At 45.9% G+C, this 18,064-nt stretch overlaps 1 protein-coding gene across 1 annotated transcript in view; it reads left to right on the top strand.

The window, feature by feature from the left end:
* The first annotated feature begins 3,257 nt into the window (after nt 1-3,257).
* TRIT1 (tRNA isopentenyltransferase 1) overlaps nt 3,258-18,064 on the top strand; it is a 41,944-nt gene continuing 27,137 nt past the window's right edge. The window contains 3 exon segments of the mRNA XM_073615286.1: nt 3,258-3,446; nt 9,631-9,773; nt 17,593-17,686. Coding sequence (XP_073471387.1) covers nt 3,303-3,446; nt 9,631-9,773; nt 17,593-17,686 — 381 coding nt within the window. The 5' untranslated portion in view covers nt 3,258-3,302.

Raw genomic sequence — 18,064 nt, 5'->3', positions numbered from 1 at the left:
TATAGCTTCTAGGCATTAAAACTGACTTTCCCTGCCTCTATATACTGTATATATAGAGTCTCTATGCAATAGGCAAGAGCAAACATCACAAGGAAAAAAAATACTTACCTTGGCCCTGGCCTTGGACCCTTCCAGGAGGCAGAGGTGACATCACCATACCTTCCTGCAGAACTGGGAACTTCAAATTCTGCCAGAATGCATTCCAGAACATTGCAAGGGTACCATGGATTTTGAGCACCCAGCTATCCCAGTAGGCAATGGGTAGGCACAGTGATGTCACCCACGCCACCTGAAAGCTTTGCAGGCTGGGTCCAAGCTACGTTTTTTTTTTCTGGATCATCTGTTTCTTTGCAAATGAATTTTCAACTTTTTGAAATCTTCATAATGCATATGTGGCAGAAACAAGTGTAGGCTTTATTGCCCAGCTGCATTTGTGTTGAGGAAAGGGTTGGGGGCAAGAAGGTTTGGCATAGAAGGTCTGCTCTAACTCTCTGCTGTTGGGTACTTTTTAAACTAGAGTTGCATTAAATAATACTTTTTTTTTTTTTTTTTACAGAGGTCTAAGAATCAGACCAAAAGTGGCATATTTAAAGGGACTTAAATTGATGCTCCTCCTGCAGTGAAGACCTTTGGTGCTCAGAACTGCTGACAATTAGGAACAAGCTGGGGCTTATTTGGATCGTAATCTGAACCCACCTGAGTGATCCTGCCAGGGAGCTGGGGAATCCCATTCCCCACCTTGAAGCAGCACATATACAAGGGAAGTGTATACAAGGTGGCTGCAAGGAGGGGATTGCCTTGGCCGCTTCTGTTTGGCCCAATACAGTGACGGCTTCCCGGTAGGATCGCTCATGTGGGTTCAGACTAGGATTTAAATACACCTGTACCTCCCAACTTTTTGAGATGGGAATGAAGGATACCTATTAGGCATAGGACACCCCCCTGCCACGCCCCCTTAAAGGAGAATTACACACACAAAAAATAGATTTGATTAGATAAACCCCCAAGTACTTTTTTTTTTACCACTACTATTCCTTTATATTGGCTTTTGAAATTTACAAATGCAGCAATTTAGGAATTGGATGAAAGTTTTAGCACTGCGAAACACTATTTGAAAGATAAAAAGTGCATTTTATATACAATTATATACAGGGCTTTTTTGCGTTCCGGCACATATTGCAGCCCTCTCTGCTTCAACAAGCCGGCTTCTCTGTGCTAGCCCATGTGAGTCCTGCCCTCGATCGGGTCGGGTCACAGTACTGCAGCTCCGTGTGGCCATCCAAGAGGCTGCTTACATTCCCGCCTGCTGCCTCCACAGCTACTCTGACAGTTCCGATGGGCAGAGCTCTCCGATCGTGACTTTACTGTGATGAGTTTGAAAGAAAAGAGCCCGCGCATACAATACAGCAGTGGCTGCTTTGCAGAAGAGGAGGTAAGGGGGCTGTGAAAGGGGGGAGGGGAAGAGCTTTTGGGAGAGTGAACATGGACAGAGAGAACGGTGAAAGTGAGGTTTTGGGGAATATATACAGAGGAGAACTGGGGGGGGGGGTGATCTGCGCAATGAAGATGAAAAGAGCTAGAGGGAAATTTTAGCAGAGGGGAGAGCTGGGGGGTTAGTAGGGAGGAGAACTGGGGGGGGGGGGGGGATTTTGCAGAGGGGAGAACTGGGAAAGTGTGTGGCGAGGGGGGATTTATGCAGATAGGGGAGCTGGGGGCAAATTTAGCAGAGAGGAGAGCAGGATGGGGGAGGTTTGTGCAGAGAGGAGAGGTGGGAAAGGGGGAGATTTGTGCAGAGAGGAGAGGTGGGAAAGGGGGAGATTTGTGCAGAGAGGCGAGGTGGGAAAGGGGGAGATTTGTGCAGAGAGGCGAGGTGGGAAAGGGGGGGATTTGTACAGAGAGGAGAGCTGGGAAAGGGGGAGATTTGTGCAGAGAGGAGTGCTGGGAAAGGGGGAGATTTGTGCAGAAAGGCGAGGTGGGAAAGGGGGAGATTTGTGTAGAGAGGAGAGCTGGGAAAGGGGGAGATTTCTTCAGAAAGAAGAACTGGGAAAGGGGGAGATTTGTGCAGAGAGGAGAACTGGGAATGGGGGAGATTTGTGCAGAGAGGAGAACTGGGAATGGGGGAGATTTGTGCAGAGAGGAGAACTGGGAATGGGGGAGATTTGTGCAGAGAGGAGAACTGGGAAAAGGGGGAGATTTGTGCAGAGAGGAGAACTGGGAAAAGGGGGAGATTTGTGCAGAGAGGAGAACTGCGAATGGGGGAGATTTGTGCAGAGAGGAGAGCTGGGAAAGGGGAGATTTGTGCAGAGAGGAGAACCGGGAAAGGGGGATTTCTACTTATTACCATTATTTGGTGCCGCTGTACTTCTCTACCCTAAGGAAAGCGTGGTTGGGGGTGGAGTTTGGGCGTGGTTGGGGGGTGGAAAGTTGGCTGGGGAGGGAGAGTTCCTGTACCTTTTCTCTGAGAAAAAAACCCTGACTACATAGATCAGACCAAAATGAGGGACAAATGAGGAGGAAAGAGGGAAACTAGGGATAGTTGGGAGCTATATACACCCAAGCTCATCCCTACTACTGCCAATCTCAGGAAGGGTAACTATCTAAGGCACCATCCAGACGGGCGTTTTGCCATGCTATAAATGCCAGTGACAGGAATCTACTAATTACTGCTGCTGGGATTGACAGCTGCAATGACAGGTTGTTGGAAGCCGCAGCTATTTGTGCCTGTTCTCACAGCCAGTGATCACCTGTGATGATGCACTTTGTGGATGCTGGCTGTGCTGCCAAACGCCTGTCATTGCAGCGTATGGTTCTGGTGGCTGCAGCTGTAATCACTAGAATCCTGCCACTGACATTCGCACAATAGCAAAATGCCCGTGTAATATGGTTGCCACCTCATCCCTTTAAACCCAAACACATATTAATTATATAGGTTCTGACGCTGATTAAGGTGGGAAAACTCACTTGGTGCCTTATTTGCTTTTAATTAGCCTCAGAACCTGTGTAATTCAAAGGTTTTCGGGTTTAAATGGGCAAGCTGGCAACTCTACCATGTAAATGGTGCCTAAGTTCTCCTTCACATGGGACACATTAGTTTAGGTATTTATTTCACCGACAGAGTCACTTTAAGTGGAAGTCAGGGACAGAGGTTTTGCGCTGGGACCCATGTATGTATGAATGACTGCAAGACAGAACACCTGCACCTCACTCTCATTGTGTACGAATGACTTCATGTAGTACAGAAAGACTGACGACCTCCAAGGCCGCCTCTTCCTGCTCTCGGACGGGGCTGTGACGTAGACAAGATGGCGGCGCACAGCTTGAAGCGTTCTTTACCTCTTGTGGTTGTTCTTGGGGCCACCGGGACCGGCAAGTCCAAGCTGGCTATCCAATTAGGCCGGAGCCTGGGAGGGGAAATTATCAGCTCGGACTCTATGCAGGTAATGGAGGTGAGGAGGAGGGAGGACATACTGTGTCTAAGGCTACAGGGCTAGTGTTAGAGTATTACAGAGCTCTTTTTTTTATTACAACAGCCATGTACATAAGCGCATTTCAGGTTCCATATTAAAGGCATAGTACACCTTGTGTAAAGTTGTTTTGGAGGCTCTGGAGCATTGCAATCAGTAGATGATGGGTGCAATGTTCAGGCTCTTGCAGACTATCCCTCCAGCCCCAGCCACATATGGGGTTGTGGACCTCTTGTTATGGGACTGGAGGAAGTAATCCATGGACTAGGATGTCTGATGTTAGCACACTGGTGCTCCATTGAGATCTACAATCTGTGAGAGATGGGGTTTGTAGTCTTCTATTTGTGGATCACTGGGCTGAACCACACACAGCCATGCAGAATTAGGCCCATCCACATGGGGCGATTGCTTGCCTGCAAGGGGATACACAAGAATTCCACCCAAATATAACATCTGTGCGGGTTCATATCCCCCAAACTCACCCTAGGTTCCTGCATGGATGTCACATTGGGATACAGCAGCTGTGTCCGTTCAACCATATGTCCCAATAGACATCTATGGGTCTGCCGGCAGCAGGATGCACAAGACACCTATGCATCCCGCTTGCCAGCAAAACGCAGCCCTGCACAGGGCATGCAGGTAATCGCTTTGTGTGAATGGGGCCCGAGGCTGGGTTAACACGCGTGGCTGCAGTTTGCAGTCCTGAGTGTTTCTGTTCACCGGTTCAGGGGCACGTTTTTACCTGAATTGACCATTTTCAAAATCGCATTGCGCGTGTATGAAACGGTTCCATTAATAGCTGGTCACATTCACATGTTATGTAAATTGGAACGCATCCACATTCTGTCCCAATATGACACCCATGTGGGTTTGTGTCCCCAAACTTACTCTGGGCACCCGCATGGCTGTCACATTGGAACACAGCAGCTCTGTCTGTGCAATTATATGTCCCAACAGACATCTGTGGGACTGCCAGCACCAGGCTGGTCATACATTATTGTTTTTTTTTTTAAATTACTTAACTGCTTGCCGGCCGGCTCACGCCGATATACGTCGGCAGAAGGGCACGTACAGGCATACTAACGTACCTGTATGTTGCCCTATGAGAAGCGGCTTGCGGGCGCCGTGAGTGTGATTGCTGGTCCCGCGGACTCAATACCCGCAATCGTCTCACGGAGAGGAAGAACGGGGAAATGCTGATGTAAACAAGCATTTCCCCGTTCTGCCTAGTGACAGGACAGTAATCACCGCTCCCTGTATTTGGGAGCGGTAATCAGTGTCGTGTCACACATAGCCCATCCCCCACACAGTTAGAATCACTCCCTAGGACACACTAAACCCTTACAGCACCCCCTAGTGGTTAACCCCTTACTGCCAGTCACATTTACACAGTAATTAATGCATTTTTAATCACACTGATCGCGGTATAAATGTGAATGGTCCGAAAATAGCGACAAAATTGTCCAATCTGTCCGCCATGTCGCATTCATAATAAAAATCGCTGATCGCCGCCATTACTAGTAAAAAAAAAATTAATAAAAATGCCATAAAACTATCCCCTATATTGTAGACACACTAACTTTTGCACAAACCAATCAATAAAAGCTTATTGCGATTTGTATATTTTTTGGGGATATTTATTAAAATAATGCATTTTTTTCAAAATTGTCACTATTTTTTTGTTCATAGCGCAAAAAATAAAAACCGCAGAGGTGATCAAATACCACCAAAAGAAAACTCTATTTCTGGGGAAAAAAGGACATCAATTTTGTTTGGGAGCCACGTCGTACGACCGTGCAATTGTCAGTTAAAGTGACGCAGTGCCGAATCGCAAAAAGTGCTCTGTTTTTTTGCCAGCCAAATGGTCCAGGGCAAGGGTCTGTCTGATTTCATACAGAATAAAAGTGTTTCGGTTTGACCTCTTATATGGTTTTGGTTAGCCCCGGTTCACACAGGGGCGGCACGACTTGCAGGTCGCCTCAGCGAGGCGACCTGCAAACTACTTCCGAGGCGACTTACAAAACGACTTCTGCATAGAAGTCTATGCAAGTCGCCCCCAAAGTAGTACAGGAACCTTTTTCTAAGTCGGAGCGACTTGCGTCGCTCCTATTAGAACGGTTCCGTAGCACAGAACGGGAGGCGACTTGTCAGGCGACAAGTCGCCTCCCGTAGTGTGTGAACCAGCACTAAGGGTTGCACCCATACCACACTACTTTTGACCGAGTACAAGTACCAATACATTTTTTTTCAAGTACTCACCGATACTTTTTTTTTTTTTCTTTTCTTTAAATGTCATGGGGACAGTGGTACCGATGAGGTGTGGCCTGTCAGTAGTTTATTTACTTTTTTATTTTTACAATGTTTTCCTTTTGGGAAAGACTGGTTTTTAAAAATGTTATTTATTTATTTATTTTTTTACAATTTAACTTTTAAATATTAACCACTTCAGCCCCGGAAGGATTTACCTACTTCCTGACCAGGCCATTCTTTGCGATACAGCACTGCGTCGCTTTAACTGACAATTACGCGGTCCTGCGACGTTGTACCCAAACAAAATTGATGTCCTTTTTTTTTTCTTTCCCCACAAATGGAGCTTTCTTTTGGTGGTATTTGATCTCCTCCTGCGGTTTTTATTTTTTGCGCTATAAACAAAAAAAGCAACAATTTTGAAAAAAATTAAAATTTTTACTTTCTGCTTTAAAATATTTCCAAAAAAATTGTAAAAAAAAATAATTCATTCATCAGTTTAGGCCGATATTTATTCTGCTACATATTTTTAGTAAAAAAAAAATCACAATAAGCTTATATTGATTGGTTTGCGCAAAAGTTATCGTGTCTAAAGAATAGGGGATAGATTTATGGCTGGTCGGCAAGCGGTTAATTACAATTCCTTCTTTTTTTTTTTTGTTATATATATATTTTTTTATCAGCCCTGTTGGGGGGGCTTTGGTCAACTCAACTGCCTATAAATGACCCTGTGTACATGTACTGATAATTGACCCACTTTCGGTCATTTACATACTTAGTTCTGTATCCTAATACAGTGCCCCCCTGTCTGTTTCATTAAAAAAATACCTCCTTCCCTGTATTTCACGGTGGCTCTCATGTAACCAGCTGTTTCTCCTCTCTGCCCGTCTTGCAGAAGCAGCGGGCGGGGCCGAGGTTTCCCCGCTGACGTCAGCAGGAGGAGAGAGATCGCCGATGTCTTGCAGAGAAAGTTCCTCCGGCGGATAAGGACCCCCCCCCCCTGTACTGCGCATGCCGCCGAAAATAGACGTAGATGAACAGTTGATCGTCAGCTGTACACGGCGCCTGCGCACTACATTCTACCCTATGTCCACGTTAAAGCCCCATTATCCAAGTGGACATAGAGGTAGAATAATAAAATGCCGAGCGCGGCGAGCCCGCGAGGGGCCTGTTACAAACTCTTTTTTAATTAAAATAGTCTTGGCACGCAGGCGCCGTGTACAGCTGACTCAGGTGTTCAGCTTCGGTTCTTTTCAGCGGCTCCCTTGTTCCTACTGCGCAAGCGCTGCGCCTGCGCAGTAGAGGGGGGTCCTTATCCACCGAGGGGAACTTTCTCGGCAGAACACCGGGAGCCGCCGTGAGATACGGACGAAGGAGGTATTTTTTTTTTTTTAATGAAACAGAGACAGGGGGGCACTCTATTAGGATACAGAACTGAGTATGTAAACATATGTGTTATTCCTGCAACAGGAGGGGGATGGGGTGGCACTGTCACTAGGTGACACGCTGAGAGAGGAGGGGGGGAGGGGGGAAGCACAGAGAAGACAGACGCAGGAGAGCAGGCTGTGACTGACGGAGGGACGCAAACAGACCACAATGTCAGGGGCTCAGCAGCTATGATTATCGTGGTCTGTTTACATAGGGGAGGGAGAAACTGGCAGGGCCAGCCAGGTTTATTAGGTGTTGCAGGGGTCCAAATTATACAGCACAAGCACTGTAATGTATAAAACGCTTTAAAGGAACATAATCTGTTTGTTTTTTGGGTTAAGAAACGCTTTAAAAAAAAAAACGTTGCTTCTACAGGAGTTTTGTGTTCTGCTTGTAGAAGCAACTGAATGTTATCCTATGTGTTTATGCACATTAGGACACTAAGAGGCATATTTTAACATTTAGAGGCAGAAAAAAAACCCTTCTGGATCGTGTTTCTGATTGGAGCTTACTGGCAGAAAAAAAACGTAAAACTCTCCTTAACTCGTCTAGACTTTGTACAAAAAATGCTCTATATGAACGTTTTTTACTCCCAAGAGAACAGATTTTTTTTTTTAAGCTCAGTGTGCATGGAGACTTACAGGCTCCTCTCCAGCACTGAAATGGCTTAAAGGGGTTGTAAAGGTAAAAGTTTTTTGACCTTAATGCATTCTATGCATTAAAGTGAAAAAACATCTGACAATACCGGCCCCCCAGCCCCCCGTTTTACTTACCTGACCCCTCGAAAGTCCCGCGCTCGCCCCCGACATCCTCTTCGCTGCTCAGCCTGGCCGTTGATTGGTTACAGTGGATGGATTGAAAGCAGCACAGCCATTGGCTCGCACTGCTGTCAGTCACATCCAATGACGCGACGCGGCACACCGGGGGCCGGGCCGAGTGATACAGTGAGTGGCTATGACTGCCGGCTGTATCATGGGAGCACGCCCGCAAGCACTCAAGTGTTGAGTCCTTGCGGGGGGGGGAGCCGAGACAGCCGCCGAGGGACCCCAGAAGACCAGGTTCGGGGCCACTCTGTGCAAAACGAGTTGCACAGTTGAGGTAAGTATAACATGTTTGTTATTTAAAAAAAAAAAAATAAATAACTTTAGTGATCCTTTAAGATAATGGTTAAAACTAAATCAATCGAAAACCTTTGTTTGACAAAGTGCTTAATAAAGCCCCAATTGTGTTGATGACAAGCAAGGAGCTGTGGTCAGGTTGTGGATCTTCTGAAGCGCTAGTTAACCTATGAGACCCACATAAACTGTTCAGACTGTGAACCAATACCAAAATTGCAGGTGCTGCTTGAGGCTCTGACAGGTCTGTAACCAACTGCTGGGAGTGCAGGCAAGAATGGAACTCCTCCCAGCTCCAAATGTCAGTATGGGAAAAAGAAGTCCTGTAAGCTACACATCACTGCAAGACCTTGTGTGTAAGTAACCTCTTCAGCCTGAGCTCCAACCAGGCCCAATCCCCCCAATGCGCTTTGCTGGTCCCGTGGGCTGAGCCTGATACATACTTGCACACAGGGTCTTGCAGTGGTGTGTGGCTTAAAGGAGTTCTCTTTTTCTCCATATTGTTTTAGTTCAGACTTTGAAGAGGAACTGCAGTCTGCCCACATAATATGTAATAAAAACATCTTTGCTATTCTGAAACTTCCCTCTAACCACTTTGTATATTATTTTATATATACTGTGATTCTGTACTTGCCAAATATGCTGCAGAAATCTCCCTCCACTGAGTCTGGCTGCAACCATTTTAACTGTGGGCAGCTGAAGCTGCTGCCTGTTCACTTCCTCGATTTACACAGACACACACCTCCAGCCCTGCAGCTCTCATTGGCCCTCTTATGACTCACCCCCTCTCCCTTCCTGGCAAACTCCCACATGAGTGAGAGAGAGGGAGCTGTGCATGTCCTAAGCCTAGGCTTTTTACCAGACAAGAAACAGAAAGTGGGCTGTATAAGGTATTTACTGGCAGAAACTTTTTCTTATCACTATCCAAAATTTAAAAAAAACAAGGGCAGAGGATTTAATAGATGGAAAGATGAAAAAATGACTGAAGTTTACGAATATGGTTTTGTTCAGACTTTGAGATCCTTGTAAATGGGTTTTAACCCGACTTTGAGATCAGATCTATGTGTATGGTTTCATTTAGACTTTGAGGTCCTTGTAAATGATTTTGTTCAGACTTTGAGATCCATGCATAATGCATATGGTTTTGTTTAGACTTTTTTGTAAACTCTTTTCAGATGAATCTCACAAATATGAGCATAGCTCTCCAAGACTATAGAATATGCATGATTTTGTGTTGCATTTCATCTTTTTTAGCTGTTTTTGGTCTATTTTTATTTTCTTTGAGAAACTTGTATTTAATTTTGAAATTTGTAATCTTCCATGGAGCGATCGTGACAGTTTGTACTATAGTTTTTCTTATTTTATTCTCTTTTCAGGTGTATCAAGGCTTGGATATTATCACAAATAAAGTGACCTCTGAGGAGCAGCAACTCTGCAAACATCACATGATTAGCTTTGTGGATCCTCTTGTCACCAGTTTTACAGTTGTTGATTTCCGGAACAAAGCTGTTGCTCTGATATCCTTTTTGTTATCACATGCTATGTAGGCTTAAGGTGGCCATTGATGGATCGAAATTCAGCTGGTTCAGCCGGGACTGGCCAAAGTTCAATCCATCTATGGCCATTCCCGTTTGTGAGAATCTGATCTAATAACCTTTGGATTGATGGGGCCCAAGTCTTTAGGAATCTATTTGCAGCCCATTTCAGGTTTATCATATTTAACAGTTTCTATTATTGAGAATCTCCTAAAACCTTTTTTTTATGTGATGCTCAGACAAGGAGTACTACTAGTGAAGCAGTAGTGAAGCTTTTTGATTATGGAAGCACATAATTGTTCAGAGAGTTACAAACCTAGTTGAAAATGCAACCAAACGTTCCCTTTTCTCCAGTAGGAAGAGGGAAGGAAGGTGTTAACTATAAAGTGAGACCCACAAAGCAATGCTACATGTTTATGGGAGATGTTTTACCTGCCTAAGAATTTGTAATTCTGTGGCTCCAGTGTTGTGATCCAGACAACTGGTCAACACAGCCTGGCCATAAACCTCCCCTGTTGCAGCAACAGCACAGCTTGGTCAAGAACAATAAGCAAAAACACATTCCTGGCCCGTGGACTTGCCAATAAAATGACTCTGTCGCTATTCATAAAGTTTTAAGAAACAGCCTGCAAATGAAGATGATTAATATCTACCAGTCCGGTGGGCATTGAGTCCTAACATCTCTGTTAAAGAGATGCGGCTACCAAAACAATTTTCACCATTCAAGACACTTCCAGGTATGTTGGATGAATGGTGGCTCTCTGCGTCCTGTAGTTCCAGGGCTCCAAAACTCCCAGATATAGATAGGTTAGATGTATGAAACCTTTTATTTTGCAATCAGCTTTTTTGAAACAGTTTTGGGTAGAGACATATTTATTTCTTTCTCGGACATCACGGGACACAGAGCCACAGTAATAACTGATGGGTTATGTAGGTACCATTAGGTATTGGACACTGGTCACACCCTAAGCAGGAAGTTCAACCCCCTATATAATCCCTCCCCTTCCAGGGATACCTCAGTTTTTTACGCCAGTGTCTTAGGTGTTGGACGTGTAAAGATGTCCTGTGCTGAAGCTCCAAAGGGAATATCCTGATATTCTATACTGGGGCAAGCCAGGCGAACTGGATCCATTCAAAGTGTCCTTTCATGGCCGAATTGGATGGTACCCGGGCCTCATGTCCGAAGAAACGAGGTTTTACCTGTAACGCTTCTCCTTTTAGAGAACTGGACCCCGCAGATCAGAAAATGGCTTTAAATCTCCTAATTTCTGGCTGGGTGCTTTACAGGGCCAGAACTGCTTTATCCCCCTATTTGTAGGGGGGCCCCAGTCTCTGACGGGTTTTTTTTAAACGGAGCCCACCGTTAGAGGTGAAGATTGGGTCTGTGTATACAGAACCCTGCGGCTGGATAAGGTAAGAAGGAGATTCCACAGAATTTTTGAATTCTAGTAGGTTTTCTCCTTTAAGGTAAATGCACGCTATGCCTATTGTGACCACCGGGGGCTGCCAAGAGCACATACCTTCTCATGCTGATCTGTCTCAGCGTTCGACACTGCACAGCTCCTCCGACCGGCTCCAGGTAGGATGGGATGGGGGGGATTTCTCTCAGGAATGTTCCCCCCAGGCTAGGGGGAGGCTACAGATGGGCTGTAAGGCGTTTTTTTGACCGCACTGTCACCGCCGCCAGGCCGCCATTGCTCATGCAGGCCCCATCACTGCCGGCCTCCTCCTCCTTCCTCCACCCCCAGCCTGCCTCCAGGCTTGTCCCGGAAGGGTCGGCTAGCGCGGGAAGCGCTCGTTTTTCGAAAACGAAGGGGGGGGGCGGAGCGTCAGCACAGCGTCAGCGTGCTCAGACGCTTACAGTGCCAGAAGCATGGCTATTTAAAGCACACTTTACAGGTGCTCTGAGCCTTGGAGGGACACAGAGCTGACGGTCGCATGTAAGGTGGGACACAGGCATTCTCCTAGGCTGCATTTACTAAGGGAACACCAGACTGGGCATTTGGTAGCAAGGCTTTGCCAGACTACATCACTCAGCAGTCAGTGTTCATTTTGGATACCTCACGCCTTGTTGCTTTGCACTATGCGTAGAAGAGGTTCAAGTACCCCCAGAACCAGAGACACTAGGGGATCTCGTTCAGGTTCTGAGGACCCCCTGTCTGCTACTCCCCCCCCCCCCCCCCCCCGAGGGGCCAGAGACGGCTGGTCAGGGAGAGCCGTTGGGGTCTGGGGCTGTACCTGCTTCTGGCACTTCAGCCCCTGTATACATTACACAAGAGGTTTTTTTCCTCAACCATTAATGGTTTAGAGGAAAGATTAATGGCCGTGATTACTTCTTCACTCGGTGGAAAGAAACGTACTAGGCCTTCCTCTGTTTCCCAAGACCCTCAGGTAGAGGAGCTCTGGGATAAAGGAGACGAATCCCTTTCAGAGGATCAGCATGGGACGGATGATTCCTCTTCGGAGGAATCAGGTGGAGAGGGACCCTCTTCAGCTTCCCAAGAGGAGAAGGTCTTAGTACAGATCCTTACTGGATTGGTCCGCTCCACATTTAAGTTGCCCGTACCTGAAGCTGTTAAGGAATCCTCTTCTTCTTTGGGGTCGTTGAAGCCCTCTCAAACAGCACATGCTTTTCCTGTTCATAATTTACTTGAAAAGCTCCTTTATTCTGAGTGGGATCACCCAGATAAGCGATTTCTTCCGCCAAAAAAGTTTTCAACACTTTATCCTATTGAAGAAAAATGTATTAAGATGTGGGGAATGCCGGCCATTGATGCGGCCATTTGCTCTGTAAATAGTAGTCTGACTTGTCCTGTAGACAACGCTCAGATGCTCAGGGATCCTGTGGATAAAAAGATGGAATCCTTATTAAAGGATGTTTTTTCCTTAGCAGGATCAGTGGCTCAACCTGCAGTAGCAGCGATTGGAGTCTGTCAATACTTAACAGACCATGTTAAGCAGGTCCTCAAAGTTTTACCTGAACAGCAGGCCCAGCGGTTCGCTAACCTTCCAGCGGCCTTATGTTATGTTGTTTACGCCATCAGAGATTCTATCATGCAAACCTCTCGTCTTTCACTTGGGTTGGTACATATGCGTAGAATCTTATGGTTGAAAAATTGGTCAGCCGAAGCACCATGTAAGAGGCTGTTGGCTGGGTTTCCTTTTCGTGGTGCAAGGTTGTTTGGAGAAGACTTGGATAACTATATCAAAAGATTCTCTTGTGGGAAAAGCACTCTCTTACCTGTTAAGAAGAAGAGTAAGCGTCCCTCTTTCAAACGGACTCTTTCCCCAGCGCCAGGGGCTTCAGCCTCCAGGCAGTCACGACGGCCTCCCCCGTCTGGGGCAAGAAACAAGAGTCAACCCCAGGGACAAAAGAAGTCCTGGAGGAAGAAGTCTTCTAGACAAGACACTAAGGCCTCTTCATGAAGGGGCGCCCCCGCTCGCTTGAGTGGGGGGAAGACTGCTACAGTTCTCAAAGCTCTGGCAGGAGGACTTCCAGGACAGATGGGTAATCTCCACGGTAACCTTAGGGTACAAGCTGGAGTTCCAAGAATTTCCCTCTCCCCGTTTCCTCAGATCAAGTGTTCCCAGAAAAGAAGCAGTCGCTCCTTCTAGCGTTAGAGCGACTTTTGTCGCAAGAGGTCATTATGGTGGTTCCCACAAAGGATCAAGGTTTGGGCTTCTATTCCAACCTTTTTATGGTCCAAAAGCCAAATGGGGATGTCAGACCCATTCTGGATTTAAGAGATCTGAATCGATTCCTAAGGATACAGTCCTTCCGCATGGAATCGATTCGGACAGTAGTCTCCATCCTGCAGGGAGGAGAATTTTTGGCATCGATAGCCATCTGAGATGCATACCTACATGTGCCCATTTTTCCTGCTCATCAGAAGTTTCTACGCTTCGAGATAGGAGGGCGCCATTTCCAGTTTGTGGCTCTGCCTTTTGGGATAGCCACTGCACCTCGAGTGTTCACAAAGATCTTTGCTCCTCCTCTGGCCAGATTAAGGGCTCAGGGTATAACTGTCATAGCATACCTAGACGACCTGCTCTTGATAGACCGGTCGGTAGCTTCCTTGAACGGGAACTTGAGGACCACGGTCAAGTATCTGGAACATCTAGGTTGGATCCTCAACCTAGAAAAATCTTTCCTTAAACCAGTAAGAAGACTGGAGTATTTGGGTCTGATCATAGATACAAGCCAGGAGAAAGTATTTCTTCCTCAGGCAAAGATCACTGCTTTAAGGGAGCTGATTCTGACAGTCAGGACCAAAAAGGGTCCTTCTGTCCGCCTTTGTATGAGGCTGCTGGGGAAGATGGTGTCTTCATTCGAAGCAGTTACCTATGCTCAGTTCCATTCAAGACTACTGCAACACAGTATTCTGTCGGCCTGGAACAAGAAGGTTCAGGCGTTTAGACTTTCCGATGCACCTGTCTCATGCGGTGCGTCAGAGCCTCAGTTGGTGGCTAATACCCGAAAACCTGCAGAAGGGGAAATCCTTTCTACCGGTGACCTGGACGGTGGTGACAACAGATGCCAGTCTGTCAGGTTGGGGAGCAGTTCTGGAACAGTCTGCGATCCAAGGGCTATGGTCCAAGACCGAGAGGACCTTACCCATCAACATTCTGGAGATCCGGGCAGTATATCTAGCCCTAAAAGCCTGGACTATCAGGCTACAGGGTTGCCCGGTCAGGATCCAATCCGACAATGCCACAGCCTTGGCTTATGTCAATCATCAAGGAGGCACCCGGAGTCGGGCTGCTCAAAAGGAGGTGTACCAGATCTTAATCTGGGCAGAGATGCATGTGCCATGCATATCGGCAGTGTTCATTCCAGGGATAGTCCGCCTGCCAGTTCTCTATCTAAGTCGTCAGCAGTTACTCCCAGGGGAATGGTCCCTGCATCCCGACATCTTTCAGGCCATATGCCAAAGATGGGGGGTTCCAGATGTAGATCTCTTTGCATCTCGATTCAACAAAAAGATAGACAGATTTGTGGCAAGGACAAGGGATCCTCTTGCATGCGGGACGGATGCGTTGGTGTTTCCGTGGCTTCGGTTCTCACTGATTTATGCATTCCCGCCTATTCTGCTACTGCCACGACTCCTTCGCAGGATCAGGCAGGAAAGGAGGTCAGTACTTCTGGTGGCCCCCGCTTGGCCCAGAAGGACTTGGTATGCAGAAATAGTAAGGATGACGGTGGGTTCCCCGTGGACCCTACCGGTACGCCCAGACCTGTTGTTATCTCAAGGTCCAGTGTTCCATCCTGCCTTACAAATGCTAAATTTGACGGCTTGGCTATTGAGACCCACGTTCTGAAGAGTCATGGGCTTTTAGGTCCTGTGATATCTACCTTGATCAATGCAAGGAAGCCAGCTTCCAGAATGATTTATCATAGAGTCTGGAAAGCTTATGTATCCTGGTGTGAATCCAGGGGTTGGCATCCCAGAAAATATGTGATAGGTAGAATTCTTGATTTTTTTACAGTTAGGATTAGAGATGAAGCTGGCCTTGAGTACCATCAAAGGACAGGTCTCGGCCTTATCAGTATTGTTTCAACGGCCACTTGCTTCGCATTCTTTGGTCCGAAACTTTATGCAGGGGGTGTTGCGTCTTAATCCTCCGGTTAAGGCGCCCCTAAACCCCTGGGACTTGAGCTTGGTTCTGTCGGTGTTACAGAAACAGCCTTTTGAACCAATACGTCAGATTCCTTTGATCTTGCTGACAAGGAAACTAATTTTTCTGGTAGCCATCTCTTCTGCTAGAAGAGTATCAGAATTAGCAGCTCTTTCTTGTAAAGAGCCTTATTTGATTGTACACAAGGATAGAGTGGTACTGCGCCCTCATCCTAGTTTTTTACCGAAGGTGGTTTCAGATTTTCATCTAAACCAAGACATTGTTCTGCCTTCCTTTTTTCCAGATCCCTGTTCTCCTGAAGAAAGGTCACTACATTCTTTGGATGTAGTAAGAGCAGTCAAGGCCTATCTGGAAGCAACTGCTCAAATTCACAAAATGGAAGTTTTGTTCGTGCTGCCAGAGGGCCCCAGCAGAGGACAGGCAATAGATTATTCAAGCTTACAGTTTGAAACAGAAGATTCCTCCGTTTCAGATCAGGGCACATTCCACAAGGGCTATTAGTGCTTCTTGGGCAGTGCATTACCAGGCCGATGTGGCTCAGATCTGCAGGGCCGCAACCTGGTCTTCAGTCCATACATTCACCAGATTTTATCAGGTGGATGTGAAAAGGCATGAGGATATCGCCTTTGGGCGTAGTGTGCTGCAGACAGCGGTACAAGGGCCTCAGGTCTGATTGCACCCTACTTGGTTGTGATCCAAACTCTCCCCCCCCCCCCCCTCAGTTGGCATTGCTTTGGGACATCCCATCATTTATTACTGTGGCTCTGTGTCCTGTGATGTCCGAGAAAGAAAATAGGATTTTTTATAACAGCTTACCTGTAAAATCCTTTTCTTTCGATGGACATCACAGGACACAGAGGTCCCGCCCCTCTTCTAATACACTTATATTGCTTTGCTACAAAACTGAGGTATCCCTGGAAGGGGAGGGATTATATAGGGGGTTGAACTTCCTGCTTAGGGTGTGACCAGTGTCCAATACCTAATGGTACCTACATAACCCATCAGTTATTACTGTGGCTCTGTGTCCCGTGATGTCCATCGAAAGAAAAGGATTTTACAGGTAAGCTGTTATAAAAAATCCTATTTTTAAGGATCAAATGACCACTGATGGGGTCCTTATTCTGCTTACTCTGCTCTCTTCCTGTCAACATGTTCACGTGATTGGTTACTAGTACTTAATTTTCCCCTACTTATCTGATGTATTACTTACTGTTTTACTGTAGTACTAATGTGTAGGGGATTGCAGATGGCTGATATCAAGTCAGGTTCTGGTAAAATACACATAAGCTAGGTTCACACTTGTGCATTGTGGGAATGCATGCAAAACCATACACGTTCTTGCAATGCACAAAAATGTGCATCCCTTTTGCAGGAGTCCTGCAATGTCATAAATTAATGGCATCCCAAAGCACTTTTCTAATGCGCACGCACACACCAAAATGCATGGTAAAGTTCCATGCGTTTTAGTGCAATGTGGTTTTGAAAAGGGTCATGCACTTTTTTTTTTTTTTTGCTATTTTTGCATGTTGGGTAGCCTATTGAAATGAATAGGATTCCCTAAATGCAATGCATGAAACTGCAAAATTGCACAAAAATGTGTGTACATACATAGAAAATCTATGTACCTTCTTTTTTTTTTTTTTTTTTTTTTTTTTTTTTTTTTTTTTTTTTTTTTTAATCCAGTTGCATGAGTGGACTTGACAGTAACTGTGAAGTCTCAGAGCCATGATGTCAATCATTGGCTGAACCATGGGAGTCTGTTGATGCACCCTCCTCTTTCCTACAGTAGTTGCTCAGTGACACAGGGGAGTCAGAGCTGCAGGTAAAAAATAGGTAAGCACACAGATCGATTTTTTTTTTTTTTTTTTTTAATATACAGGGTATACAGGATAGGTAGGAGAAGGGGGGGATGGAACATTTTTAAGAATACGTTAGTATTAAGCCCCGTACACATGGGCCGAATGTCGGGACTCAGGAGACAACGGGAAGTTTAAAAAAAAAAAAAACGGCTGTCGTTTGGCCCATGTGTAATCCTGCTCGATTGCACAAAAAAAAACTGTTGTGTGTACCCAGCTTTAGCCTTGTATTCCACTTTAAGGCAGAACTAATTGTAAATAATTGTATATTCATTACTAGCAACTAAACTCCTTAATTCCATGCAAACATTGAAGATATATTTTCCAGAGACAAAGTCCCAATTGTTGTGGGAGGTACAAACTATTACATAGAGTCACTGCTGTGGAAAGTCTTAGTTGATGTGGTGAGTACCTGCTTCTTTTTGACACTTTAGGCTTCCTTTTTTGAAACCAGGAAAAGGGAGAGTCCAACCAATTAAATTCTAGGTCAGCCCAACAAAGGAAGTGATTGCTAAAACCAGATTAGATGCTGTTCTTAATTTTTCCTTTATCATTAAAGGAAACCGCAAAAAAAAAAAAAAAAAAAAAATCTCCCTGCAAATTAATGTTATAATGTGCTAGTATGCATCACATACTATCACATTATGAAAGGCTTACCTGAAAACTAAGCCCTCCAGTGGCTCGCTGACAGGGCTTCTATCTTCACCCGATCGTCTTTCCAGGTTCACGGGCAGCCGCTGTTTGATTGGCCGAGCTTCATGATGCCCATGCACGGCTCTCTA

The sequence above is a fragment of the Aquarana catesbeiana genome, linkage group LG02, assembly GCF_042186555.1.
Source record: "Aquarana catesbeiana isolate 2022-GZ linkage group LG02, ASM4218655v1, whole genome shotgun sequence".
Lineage (NCBI taxonomy): Eukaryota > Metazoa > Chordata > Amphibia > Anura > Ranidae > Aquarana > Aquarana catesbeiana.
The sequence above is the reverse complement of the archived record's forward strand: the minus strand, read 5'-3'. Positions and strand labels throughout refer to the sequence as shown.